This window comes from Euprymna scolopes, chromosome 7 (genome assembly GCF_053919585.1).
Source record: "Euprymna scolopes isolate OS-2025 chromosome 7, ASM5391958v1, whole genome shotgun sequence".
NCBI lineage: Eukaryota > Metazoa > Mollusca > Cephalopoda > Sepiida > Sepiolidae > Euprymna > Euprymna scolopes.
In genome coordinates this window covers 63,981,874-63,996,491 of record NC_136488.1, presented here as the reverse complement: position 1 = coordinate 63,996,491, position 14,618 = coordinate 63,981,874, and the positions used below count along the sequence as shown (strand labels likewise).

At 31.7% G+C, this 14,618-nt stretch overlaps 1 protein-coding gene and 1 pseudogene across 1 annotated transcript in view; one reads left to right on the top strand and one right to left on the bottom strand.

Annotated features, from left to right (window-relative positions):
* LOC145279772 (V-type proton ATPase 21 kDa proteolipid subunit c''-like) overlaps positions 1-14,618 on the top strand; it is a 49,536-nt gene that overhangs the window by 28,396 nt on the left and 6,522 nt on the right. Inside the window, exons 2-6 of the mRNA XM_080131090.1 lie at positions 1,334-1,382; positions 5,363-5,446; positions 6,944-7,091; positions 7,764-7,818; positions 10,221-10,411. Of these exons, the coding sequence (XP_079987216.1) occupies positions 1,334-1,382; positions 5,363-5,446; positions 6,944-7,091; positions 7,764-7,818; positions 10,221-10,411 (527 nt within the window). The remainder of the gene's footprint in view (positions 1-1,333; positions 1,383-5,362; positions 5,447-6,943; positions 7,092-7,763; positions 7,819-10,220; positions 10,412-14,618) is intronic.
* On the bottom strand, positions 9,611-9,736 carry LOC145280602 (U2 spliceosomal RNA; annotated as a pseudogene).

Genomic DNA, 14,618 nt, shown 5'->3' with positions numbered 1-14,618 from the left:
TATATATATATATATATATATATATATATATATATATATATATATAGGCAAGGAAGAAGAAAAGGAAAAAAGAAACAAAACACCCTGAAGATGGAGTATACCTCTGAAATATATTTGTGATAAATTTCAAACAAGATATTTATTTTCCTAATATTACGTTGTGAGTTGGCTTTCAAATGCACTTGATGCGTATTTTATTATTTACCTATATATATATATGTGTGTGTGTGTGTGTAATTATTTTTATACCTACAGACACTAGTTTTTCTTGCTTTTGCAATCATCAGTGCTGAAACAAAAATATGCTCTCTCTTCCGTGTTGCATATTTTTACTAATGTTCCTAAGGCAGCCTGTGGAAACTTAATTCTTAATGAAATAGTTTCATTTTTTTTATATCAGCTTTTTTTACCAAGAGTGAAGTATAAATATCTATATTTGGAGTGGGACTGTGTTGAAAAAGTTTCTGTTGTTTTCATTCATTTTTAGGCATAGACCTATATATATATATCATGCTAATTTTCTCTATGGATGATCATGGAGTATCAAGGGAATGTTTCCTCTACATTTGATCTCTGAGTTCTGAGGTTAATTGTCTTGTCATTAGATTTAAGCCTTTCTCATTTATTTGATATAGAATTTTTTTTTTTTTTTTTTTTTTTTTTTTATGAAAAGGATTTGTCATTTTCAAACTCTTTTAGATTTGAGAAATCCATGCAGTTTGTATTACTATTCATATCTCATGACAAAACGTTTTAGTCGAAGTAACCTCTGGCCTTCTTTAGATGTATCTTGTTGAACTCTGGGATTCTTATTTCAACAAGATACTCAAGGAAAAGGTCAATAGTTTGAATAATTCTAAAAATACAAATTTTTGCAACAAAATGTTTGCAATTCTGAAATGTAGAATCATGAAGAACCTCTTGAACAATTTTATCAAACATCAACCAGAATTTTAAAACTTTTTAAAATTAAACTATTTGTTTATGTACTTTGATATCTTGTCATTATATTGTGTCATGGTATTAGTTGTGTTCACCTGGGAGAAGTGTCTCAAACGATTGCAGATCATGTTGGTGATTAAATGTGAATACACTGTCAGAATAATCACTTACAGTTCCAAAGATGGATACGTAAAATCTGTGGACAAGAGTTGGACTCCACATCTAATTTGATTGTAGAGAGCCACATTTTTCAGCTGACTTAGTTGCTATTTACACCCGCCAATTACCTTGTATATTACCAGTTCATCATTTCAGTGATCAAGTTATTTTTTGATTGTGATTGAGGGTCTAAATTTGTAAATTCTTTTAATAAGTTATTTTTATTTTTCAGGTTTATACTACTGCCTTTCAGGGCAAGGAGAACGTTTTGGAATCGGATGGTAAGTTCTTTTCGTTGTCGATTATAGTCAGCTAACGTACTTCCTAATTTCCGATGGATTTTTTTTTTTTTTTTCATGGTGCAGAACTTAAATTTACATATGTTAAGGCCTAAACCTGCACTGTTTGTTCATTTTCACCAGGATTTAACGTCCTTTGGGGATTTTGAGGGCTAAATGGTGGGTGGGGGAGGCAATACTGAACTTAGTCATTTTTTTTATGCCTTGTTCACTGTGTACTCATGGTGGACCATGCATGCTTCACTGGTTTTATTGTTTTATTTCAGATCTTTTCACAATATGGGTGGAATGATAAATTTGTTGCTCTAAAGAAAACAACACTACAGCTTTATTTTAAAGCTTATTTAAAAATCGATTCAGGTAACTTGATTATGTAGTAGAACTGACATTTATTCAATGTTGCCACCTTCAGCCTCAATCACAGCTTCGATACGGGTCCGGAACTGGGAACATGCTTTTTCCACAAACACGGGCAGGAGCTCCGCAAATGCTTGGCGGATGGCAACGGTTAGGCTGATTTGTTTGGAGGTCATGTTGGTGATGTTCTTGGCATATGACCAAATGAAGTAGTCCTACAAATTCTGGTCTGGGGAGGAGAGTTGCCAGTGAGAGAAGGGTACGAAGTTGTAGCAGTCCTTCTGAAGCCAAGCCTGGGTCTCTTTGGACCGACGCCAAGTGCTGCTGTCACACCCAGGGTCGGCCACCTGATTGCATCAGGAAATCACCACACTCTTCAGCACATCAAGGTACACTTTGGTGTTGATTTTCAAGCAAATTTCAAAGATGTGAGGTGGCATGATGTGACCCTCACTTGAAACTACAGCAAAGACCATAAACATGGTCAGAAACTTCATTGAGCTCTGTACTCAAGTGTTGAACCGTTCAGATTTGCATTTTGAGGGTGCTGGCAATGGTCCTGTTGTCATAACTTGGATCAGTAGAGAGCATGAGTTGTATTGTGGCACATCTCTGATCTTGCTCATTAAACATTGTGTCATTTTCAGACATGATAGAAGGCTCCTATCGCTCTTGAGATTTGTACACAACTGGCCAACTAGTAAATGATTTGCAACAAAAACAGAAAACCAGTTTTCATCAAACGGAAATGGAATCATGTCATGTTTTCTAGGAGGATAATTTTATCATTCCACCCTGTAAAAATACTGAAGAACAATAAAAGTGAAGGAACTGATTCGCCTTGTCACTGCTTCTGGTAGTGCAACACCTGAAGTTAAGAAGTATATTAACTGATTATAACTTAATTGTCTTTTCACAAATTGGTTTTTAATGTTAAGATTTCTTTTGATAATGAGCCAGAAAAAAAGACCCTGTTTTATTCCAAGTCAATTTTTAGTTGTAAGATTTTGGCTGAAACTACAGTTCCTAATAGCAAAAATCTCAACTTTTTTACAGAATTTGACAAAATTGCTTACAAAATGTAGAATTTGTTTTCTGTGATCTCAGAATCGTAAATCTAAAACTGACACACACACACACACACACACTAACATACTGCCGGCATTACTCGGTCATAAAATATACTTAACTATGATATTTTCATTTCTGAAAATGTTGTATTATTATAGAGCCAATTCTCTGTTGATTATCATATTGTACCCAATATATAGGTAGTGGCAACCCGATTTTGCCCAGTCATAAAATATGCCTGAATATATTTTAATTTATGTAGTGTTAATATTTGTTATTATACAACTAATACTCAATTGGTTATTATATTGTACCAATATATAGTAGTGATTTTAAAAAAATAAAATAAAATGACTTTGGTGCCATCAGCTAGAATTGAAACCAAAACTATTAGCTCCTCAGCCTTATTTGTTACCATCTGATCTAAATCCATACATAGATAAAAAAAAAATAAATAAATAAAAAAAATAACGTTGTTAAAGAAATAAATGTATACTAGCCTACCCATGACCCGTTGGGTCAGTATGTTATATTAGCTATGGAATTCATGTATGAGCGTGACACTTGTGACGTAAAGAAAATAGTTTTTCTTTTGGCATAACAGAAACATTTCTATGAAAGTATATTAAAATGAAAAATCATGGACGGATCGCTCAAACATGAAAAAAAAAATCCTCCCTATTCGTGTAAAGTTACCTATTTTTCCAAATAATCGCTCAAAAATCGAAAATTAAATATAATTTTCCTACGAATCGAACGCCGACGAAACTCATTTAAGCAGCAAAAACGCACATGAACCTACCGATAAGAATGAAAACCCCATATTGGAATCCTTCAACCACGTTATAGAAACTTAAAATCTAAAAAAAAATAATAAAACCTGAAGCAAAAAAATAAAACCTAAATAAATAAAATGAAATAAAACTAATATTGAAACAGATTAGTGTGTAAACAAATTCACCGTTCTCACAACTATTTTGTATCTAGAAATGTAAACAAAAAATAAAAAAGGAAGGAAGGAAAAGGGACAGATAGAGGAGTAGTAGTAGTCTTGGCTTTACTACAATTGTTCTTATGTTTGTTTGGGTTAAAGTTTAGTTGTAAGAAAATAGCGGCAGTATAGTTGTAATAAAGAATAGTTGCAAAACACCCCCACTCTTCCCATGTTAAATAATAATTTCGAAATAATAGGATTAATATTTCAGTGTGCAGGTCAAAATCTGCAAAAGAAGCAATTTGTGTTTATTTGTTTACGTTGTTATAGGTTAAGGCTTATGTGCGCATGCGCAACCGGATGTCGTAAACCGGAAAGTGGGTTACATCACTCATTACAAGGTCATTTGAGTTTTATAATTATATAGATTTGTGAAGGCATAGTAGTAACACGTTTATTCAACTTACGCCTGCCAAGTTCCAATTTTTCATTTAATTTTGACCCCCCCCCCCCATACCCTGAGCAGAAATTTTTACAGGCTAAAAATCCAAATCAAATTTGTTGCACGGGTTCAAATCCCCTATACATCAAGTTTCAAGTCTGTACACCAAAAATTGACCGGAGTTTGATAAAGATCGTTCCTCAGATAGACAGTCACTTTATATATAAAGCAACTTTGTCTGTCTGCGTGAGGAACTGTCTTTACCAAAAAACAAAAAAATTGGAACTTGGCAAGTGTAAGTTGACTCTAAATGCTCTTGTACCCATACACAAATATATATTTAAGTTGGTTTATTTTTAACTATTTCTTATCCATCTGATGATAGTTTAACCAGTAACAACTAAGGCTGAAGTGCTATATGTTTTTACTTCAATTTTAGCTGATGACACCCAAGTCATTTTTTTTTTTTTTTTAAATCACAACTATATATTGGATATAATATAATAATCAATAGAGTATTGGCTCTATAATAACAATAAGTATGAAATCTGCATGCATTAAAATATGTTTAAGCATGTTTTACAACTGAACCATGGCAGTTGCTTGTGTGTGTGTGTGTGTGTGTGTGTGTGTGTGTGTGTGTGTGTGTGTGTGGTAATTTCTAAATGTATAGTCTTTTATTACTTACAGCGTTTCAGCATTTAATCTTAAAGGATTTATTTTTACTGAAAATTATATTTTAATTAAAAAAAATTAAATAAGCATTGATTTCATACTTGTGTAATCTTTTGAAATTTCATCACCTCATATTGAAGTTTTTTGGGGGTTTTTTCAAACATAATCATATTCACCGTTTCAGATATACCAATCAATTTGCTATAACTAATCTAATTTTTTTATTTTTCACTAAAACTATATAAAAAAAACTTCTGGAATCGGTGTCATACAGATTCCAGAGTTTGACAAGATGCATCTGAAGATTGTCAAAGATTACATCCAAGATGAAAATGGCAGTCTGAGTAATCCAAGTAATTAAACATCATCTCAAATTCCAACTTTTTTGTCAAACCTTTTAATAAACATACAAAAAGTTGTATTTGCAAATTTTTTCATTTTAACTCATGAAATCTGTTCAATTTTTTTTATACATATATACAGGTTTCTGGAAAGTTCTTCACCGTTCATGTGGGCCATGATTGGCATTGGGTTGACCATATCCTTGTCAGTTGTTGGTGCAGCTTGGTAAGTAGAACAATCAACAAGGCTCGACCATTCTTTCTCTCTCTGTAGTCTTGCATTTTTAATCTAACAAAAACTTTTATTACAATGTTATTGAATAATGAGTCTTCGTCGTTTCGTATGAATCAGATGATTCTATTGTTACCATTGGTTTCCCCAACAATTTTTTAGAATTATTTCTAGAAAGACATTGGATACTTATGGGAGGAACCACAAATGTTGCCAACATCCAAAGTGAAAATTATTTTATGGAACCGTCTTGGTACACGAAGATCGTCAGTTTGTATTGTTAACCACCAGTAATAAGAATTAATTTTTAATTTAATTAGACATTTTTCAGTTGACGTGCCGAAAAAGGGAAATTTTAGACATCTTATGTAGTTAAGTACATCAGCTAGTATTATAAGATAATAATTCTATCATTTTAAGACTAAAATGAATAGAATAATTTGAGAAGCATGACTTGCTTATAATTAGACACTGTAGCTCCTTTATACTAAGATGCGTTTTATCCATTATATAAAATTAAATCTTTCAAAGTTAGATGAAAATAATGATACATCTGATAAATTGCTACTTGATTCCGACTTGTCCTTTTTTCTTTCCACTATGATTTTTGCGTGACTCTAATTTAGCTCGCTTTAGTTTCTTTCTGATAATACTTATCTAGACTAGGAATATTGATAAAATAACATTTTCCTTTACTCACTTAAACTGCTTACCTCTTAATAAAAAAAAGTTTCTACATTTGCAATCTTTTTTATCTTTCAAATAAACAATCACCTGTGTTTACGTTATAATTGTTAAATTATTTAACATTAATTTTGCTATATGGCACAAATACTCAATAGCCTTAAATTAAATTCTTTTAATCACATTTAAATATAAACAAAAGAAATGATTCTTAAAATTGGAAAACTTTTTCCCATAATGGCTGCTTACACTAAAAAAAAGAATAAAGTGCTTTTCAAATCTAATCAATTTTTATTTACCGTTGTAAAAAATGTAGAACCTAAAAAGCAAATTTGTTTAATTATCAGGTTGTTTGGAAAATTTGAATTTTAAAGAAAATAAAGTCAAAATAATTAAACCTTTTCTCATCTTTCAATTTTGAAAATTGCATTTCTCCAGAATTGCACATAAGGCCAAAGAAAACCTGGTGATAATAAGAAAGGATTTGCTGATTTCTCGACAATTTATGTTTTTTGTTTTGTTTTTCACTTGTGGAGGGGGGACCTGTTTATCTTCTCATACCCCAGTTAATCTCTCTGTCTCTCTCTGTCTCTCTGTCTCTCTCTCTCTCTCTCTCTGGGTTTAATATGCAACTTGAGATTCCTTATTTAAATTTATATTCTATAAGTCTGTTCTCATATTGTTAATGCTGACTTTAATATTAGACATACTTGTGTTTACATAAGTTGTTAGTCTCTCGCTCTCTCTTTTTCTTAGTAGATTCGATATTTGAATCGTGATTCATTTGTTATTTTTTCTTCATTGCAGGGGAATCTACACAACTGGATCCAGTATTCTTGGTGCTGGTGTCAAAGCCCCTCGAATCCGAACGAAGAATCTCATCAGTATCATCTTCTGCGAGGCTGTTGCCATTTACGGAATTATCATGGCTATTGTCATCGATAACCAAGCAGTGGTAAAATAGGGCATTCTTTTTAATTTTTTTATTTTATTTATTTTTTTTCTGACTTTTGCTGCTTTCTAAAATTGCTGTTCAACTCAAACACTGCTTCAAAGGTTAGGAAAAAAAAAGGAGTAAATATTATTACAACATTGGAAAGGCTGTTAGATGGTCTTTGAAATAAGGAAATTAAAATATACAGAAATCGCAGCCATGGTCAAAAAATTATCAAGCTGGATAACAGGTATTTTCCTGATAGATATTGGACGAATAGGTTTCATGGTTTCTTCCAGTCGTTATGCTGAGAAAAATGGGAGTGAGGAGTCAAATTCTAAAAAAAAAAAAAAAAGTCACTGAATGAAGCAATAAGTTGATATGTAGGAAAGATGTAAACTGGATATGACTGGGGCATCGGCTTCTTCACTTTTCATGCTATAGTTTCATGTCAATAATGATTACTGCATCACTAGTAAGATGCTGTTTGATGAGACTTGTCTTTTTAAATATTCAAAGTGAATGTAATTGAGTGATGGTTGACAACTTCAGAAGTGTTCTAACAAAATGGCTCTTTTATGCATTTTAGTTTAACAACTCTGCACTGAAATAATTTTTGAAGAGTTTCAATAATACATGTTTTTGATTTTGCTTTAAAGTTGTGCTGTTTACATTTTTTGTTTTCTTTTTCAGTCTTTTGACATTAGTAAAGTAAGCCAAGATGTTCTTTACAATAATTATAAGGCAGGTTAGTATTTTTTTTTTTTTTTTTTTTTTTTTTTCCAAAAATTTTTTATGCTTTGGGGAAATCAATACGAGGCTTTACATTGCGAGTGAAACAGCCACATTTGCGAGTGATTTTTTTTTTTTTCTTTTTTTTTTTTTTTTTTTCCAGAAATAATAAAGATCATTTCTACGTGAAAAATCTTTTCAACCTTTTATTTTTTATTTTTATTTTTTATAAAATGAGCAAAATCAAATTATTTAAACAATAAAAGGTTTAATCAAACCATCTTTTTTAACGAAGACTGTTTTTTAAAAAAAAAAAAAAAAACATTTGAAGAAATTTGAATGTTTATACCTTCAAGTCTTAACATAAAATTTGGTACATATTTAGAATTATACTCATTTAAAAAAGAAAAATACAGAAAAATCTTTATAATGTACATACTTGTCATGGAACAAAGATGTCATTCCAAAAGTCATGTCTTTGGCTAGTAACTTTTCTATTTTGCTAGTAAAAAATATTTAGTTGTCAAATGTCAATTAAAGATAAATTTGTCCTTAGAGCTCTACAAACATAAGCATGTTATTTCAGATGAACAAAACTAGTTTCACATTAAAAACCCTTAAAAAAAAATGCAGAGGCTAAACAGAAATAATTTGTGTTGTCTGATGAAGTTAATTTCTTGCAGATGACGTTTAGACTGTTTCTTTTAGTTCAGATTTGTCTGAATATTCTTAATATGTGCTAATATGCATGAACAGATATTTGTTGTCATTGATGATTAAAACACAGTCGTACAAAAATGTATAGTTTTATTACGTTATGTATTACTTTTAGTCTTCAATAGAAAAAAAAAGTCATTTTCTGTCAATGTTTCTGCTCTGCCAGAAGAGGTTCTCATAATGACTTCCCTATTCAGGTTTAAAGTGGCCTTATACAACTATTTAGATTGTATGTAGATGTAAATATCTTTGGGTTTTTTATGTGGCTTGCTGTTTTACCAAATCTGACCATTACATGAAAAATCAAATCATTTTTGTTCAAATTTGTTTTTATTTCTGTGAACATAAAAATATTTGTCTTTCATTCTTTTATTTGGGAAGACTATAAATATCTCTATGAAATTTAAAAAAAATAAATAAATAAAAAACAAAACAAAAAAGATACACAGTATACAATTAAATATGTCAAAATTTTCCTAACATCAAAAACTTATTCAAATAAGAATTAGTCAGTTTTGAGACTGCATGCTTCCATCTGACAATATAAGAATGGCCAAAATCTAATCTGGGCCTTGTTTCTCCATAATGTATGAAGTATTCCTAAAGTTATATCATATTTATTTGATTATATTTATTATATAAATTATATTTATTTGATCGTACTGAAATTTTTGCATGCTGCTTACTGCTATTAAAAACTGTCGGATCCATATATCAGATTTGGAAAAATAGAAAGTTGAACTATCATCAGATTTTGACCTAAATTGAACTGGTCATCGTCATATAAGATGAATGGTTTCATTGGAGTAAGTAAAATAAGGTTGATAGCCATTAGTCGCGTGCTCTCGTGTAATGAATGAATGCGTGAATGTAGGATTGACATGAAATTCTTAAAGATAAACTAAAATGACCGCAAAAGGGGCTGAAATGACTTAAATAAAAATAAAAAAGTAAATGACTTTAATGAACTTAAGGATGAATTGAATGACCTTAGAATGACTTGAATGCTTAACAAATAACTGGAATCCTTCAAAAACAACTTGAATGATCTGTAGAATGACTTGAATGGCTTTGAGACTGACTGGTTGTAAAGTGGGTGATCATTTTACATTAAATTAATACAGAAAAGTTATCCCCCCTTTATATTACAATAAGTACAGCATGTAATAAGAACAGATACTACACTTTGATCTGGGCCAAAAAGCTAAGAATAGCATCTATTAACAACAGACCTTTGATCTTAACCAAAAAGGTCAAGCACAAAAGTGTTACGGACAGACCGACCAACCGACCGACGGAGTGACTTATAGAGTCGCTTGCACGCGACTAAAAAGAACCAAAGTTATTCAAGTGTGACTTTCACCTTGATCTTTGACCTAGATATCTCAAACTTAAATCTCTTCTAAATTAGACCATGACCAATATTTTTACCTAAGTTTAGCGATTGCTTAATATGTGGGCACTAGGCTGTACGCAAACACAACAACAAATCGACAAACAAATTTGGCTGAAGTCACAATTTTGTAGCTCTCCAGAAATTATTTTAAGATGGAGAGGTAGTAAGTAGGGAAAATGATGGGATGTTTTTCTAACCATTATGTAAAAAAAAATCTTTTTAAAGGGTTACTGAAGGGAATGCTTTGTGTTTATTTATATAGTCTGCTGACAAAAATATATAAATCTATTTTTACTGCCTTTTAGGTTACATGATGTTTGGGGCCGGTCTAACAGTTGGTCTCTGCAATCTTGCTTGTGGAATTTGTGTTGGAATTGTCGGCTCCGGTGCTGCCCTAGCAGATGCACAGAATGGCAGTCTCTTTGTCAAAATCCTCATTGTGGAAATCTTTGGAAGTGCCATAGGACTCTTTGGTGTCATTGTTGGCATTTTGCAGGTTAGTATTAAGCGTTGTTTCATTGTTGTTTTACTCTCCAAACAGAGGAGCTAATAAATATCATGGATTTATGAAATTATGGATGTTTGGTTGGTTTAAAACAAATTATAACTATTGTGTTCAATCGCCTACTAATACACTTATAAATCCACGATTTCTCCTTGGGTCTGGGTTAAATAGCAACTTTTGTTCAGTTAATTGTATACAGGAATTCTTGTAGTTCGATATAAAATAAACTTAGAAGGTAAAAAGAAAGAAACCAAACTTATTGGTGTTTAAAAGCAATATTTTGGTTATATTGTGATTCAAAATGGACTGTTATGTAATGCATATAATAGGGAAAATGCTCATGTTAGCAGGTCCAGAACCAGATTCTTTCATGTGCAAATGAAAAATAAAATGAGATTAATCTTTTGAAACCAGGATATGAGTATATCTTTGCTCATTAACACAATTCAGTTTGAAAAACGAATCTATGTTCTAATTTGTCTTAGCTTTGTCGCAGATCAACGAAATGTGAACGTCTTCTTGTGTGCTTTCACTGTACAGGTTGTGATTATTTTCTTCTGAATTCTGTGCTCAATTTCAACACCATTTGCTGTGTCAATCTTGTGGTCACTGTCACTGCAAAAGGATTCTTTCTTGAACAGTTCTTCACTTTTTAGTAAATCCTGCAATGATTTAAAAAAAATTTTTTTTTTTTTTTTCTTTTTTTTTTTTTTGCCCCTCGATTTATCGGAGAGGGACCTATGTTTTCAGTGACGTCCGTTAGTCTGGATGATTGCCAGATAACTGTCCATTAGTTTTTCCTGAAATTTTGCCATAAATTGTATTTCATTAAATAGATGTGCACAGTAAAAAAATTCCCGTTGTCTCCCCAGGGGCTCAAAGAGGTCAAAAATGGCATGCTTGATCCATCCATTAGATTTTTTTGAAACTTGGCCAAAATTTGGAGCCCATTGTTCTTTATATAAATCCAACATGGGTGACCCTGGTAAAATTCTGGTTCGTGTTCCCAGGGACTTTTTGTGCTAAAACGCCCCTTTTTCATATGGCTCTCTTCATATTTCTCAACAAAAGCTTGATATGTCTGACTATATAGTGTTTTTTCATGGTGGTCAACTCAACTATACATGTTAAGGCCTGAAATTGCATCATTATCCATTTACACTGGGATTCGGCATCCCCAGGGGCTCAAAAGATCAAAAATGCCCCAAAATGGCCAAAAATGACACTTTGTGTCCCATAGCATTTGATCCATGTATTAGATTTTCCTGAAACTTGACCAAAATGTGGAGGCCATTGTTCTTAATATAAATTCAGTATGGGTGACGCTGGCAAAATTCTGGTTCGCATCCCTCTGGGATTTTTAGGGCTAAAAAAACATGCCTTTTTGGAGCTCTTTTTTCGTATTACTCAAAAACTTGATATGTATGTCTATAGCGGTGAATTCAAATATACATATCTTAAGGCGTAAAACTGCACTGTTTGTCGGCGTAATCAAGTGCTCAAAAGGGGGTCAGAAATGTCCCAAAATGACACCTTTTACCCCATAACCTTTGCTTCATCCATTAGATTTTTCTGGAACTTGGTGAAAATGTGAAGGCAACGTTAGCCCTTCATACTTCTCACCTTCATCATTTCTTCACTATTTTTTGTGGCGTTATCTCACATGCAGCACCAGAGGAGGACCACGCATGCGCGCCTTGTTCTTTTTAAGAGAACCTCTCGTAGATGTTAGTTCTCAATCTTTTGATAAAAATTCACTTGTTTTTGTTTGTATCATGTCTTAATTTTAACTTTCATAGTTGAAACTGATATAAGTTGTTTAAGAAAGTTTTTGTTGCCATTTCTCCACACACAAAGTAAAGCATAGCCCCTAAGTTGTGAAATTCATCTTGATTTCGCTTTTGGTTACTTGCATTCCTCCTGCAAACAAAAGCACAAAGTTTAAAACTAGTAACAATGTTTTATCTTGAGACATTATATTGCTACAATTTTACTCATTTTCTTCTACTGAACAACGGACTTACAATCAGAGCTGAAACTGACCAAATTCAAACATAAGTCCAACCATACACAAACAGTCCATCAGCTTAGAACCTAAAGATCATCTGTTACTGAGAATGACAAAAGTCCCACTACTAGAATAAAAATATTTATAATTACTTGAACCACATTGAGAGACCATTTCCAATCATCGGCTGTTAATCTATAATCACAACATGTTAGCCGTTGAGTTGTCTCTTTTGTGAAATTTATATCATCCAAAACATTGTGAAAATAACTCAAGATGAGAATAGTTATACGAATTAGGCAATATTTCATTAATTTTATTGCTGATTGATATTTTGTGAGAGTTGGTTGTCTTTTTGATACAACTGACAAACGTGTGTTGTTTCTGGTGTGGAAGTCCACTTGTCTTCAGGATATTCTTGGTTCGTTCGAAGTGAATAAAACCATATTTCTACGTTACCAATTTAATTGAAATTTTCAGAAAATTTATCTGTAAAGTGAAGGAATGTTTGCATGTTATTAAAATAAATTAAGATCGCAAATTATAAAAAATATATTAAATAAAATAAAAATATTTTTCGTAACTGCGAGACTGTCCGCCATTTCATTTCCGGTAGAAATGAGCCTTTCACGCGCACCACACATTGACGACTTTCGAATTACAACATTTAACTATCTATTTAATAGATGGGTTGAAAAAAAAAAAAAATCCCTATTTTTTAAATTATATATACATATATTTTTTTTTTGTACTTTAACCTTACAATTGAATAAAAAAAAAACATAAAACTTTAATTAAACTTGGAAATACGATTTTAAAAAATAGCGTGGATCGGTAAGTGCACTAGCACCATTCGTTTATCTTAATTTTTTATTTTTAAAAGCTTTCCTTTTCTTAATTTCTTATGTTATTGGGGAAAAAAAAAAAAAGGTAAATATGAAGAATTACTCCACCCTCGAAAATTTCTTTAAAATTACCACTCTTGTAGGTTTTTGGGGTCGCTGAAAACGAAAATAACATTTATAATTAAGGCAAAGGAGTAGTTTCAAAGATATGAAGAAATGTTAGTTTTAAAAAGTGGAGGATCACTTTTCCATAATAATTTAACGTAAAATGATCTATTTCTTTCTACCCTTGGAAAATCCTTTAAAATTACCTGCTTAAATTGGTTGAAGGGGCGGCCGCCTCCCACCAAATGTTAAAACATAATTTTTGTAAAATATTAATTCTTCTGTTCGGTTAATGTCGGCACGTTATGTTAAAACAGTTAAACTGCATAAGCACCTGTTAAAAAACTATACAAATTCTATAATTGAATATCCCTCTCCAAAAAAAGAAAGAAAAACAAACTGGCAATTCCCCTCTAAAAAAAAAAAAAAAAAATACCAGTGAGTGCATTTCTTCATATCTTGGAAACTGTGTTTACTGGAAATTTAAAGGATTTTCCGAGGATGGAAAAAAAGTCCTCCGCCCCCCCCCCCCCAAAAAAAATCGTGGCCACAAAGTGAGTGATCATTTTATGTTAAATTATGATAGAAAAGTGATCCCCCACTTTTTTAGAACTAACATTTCTTCATACCTTGGAAACTACTCATTTGCCATAATTTTAAAAATTATTTTCGTTGTCAGCAACCCTGAAAACATTTAAGAGTGGTAATTTTAAAGGAATTTTCGAGGGTGGAGTAATTCTTCATATTTACCAAAAAAAAAAAAAAAAAAATAGCATCTCGGAATTTTGATAAAATTTTCCATTTTCTCACATTCGTATATAACAAAATACTTTTTTGGGTGGCAGTTGAGTTCCATGGCGACCAGCAGACTTATCCGCTCATGTAAATTAAAAATGTTTGTAAGTGAGAAATTATCAATAAACAGTTTAGTTACTTTTTTTTTTTTTTTAATACTTCATAAAAAGAGTTAAGCCAACGTAAGTACGTGAGAAATTATCAATAAATGTTTAGTAACTTTTTCCTTTCATTATTCTTAAGGAGTAAAACTTTTTTTTAATCATGAAAAGAGTTAAGCCAACGTAAATAAATATATGAATAAATGTAATGTTTGTACATGTGAAAAATTATCAATAAATGGTTTAGTTAATTTTTTTTAGTTATGAAGAGTTAAGCCACCGTAAGTAATTGTTGCAATATTTTGGAAGTATAATGGGGTATGATCCCACACAGTCAGACGATT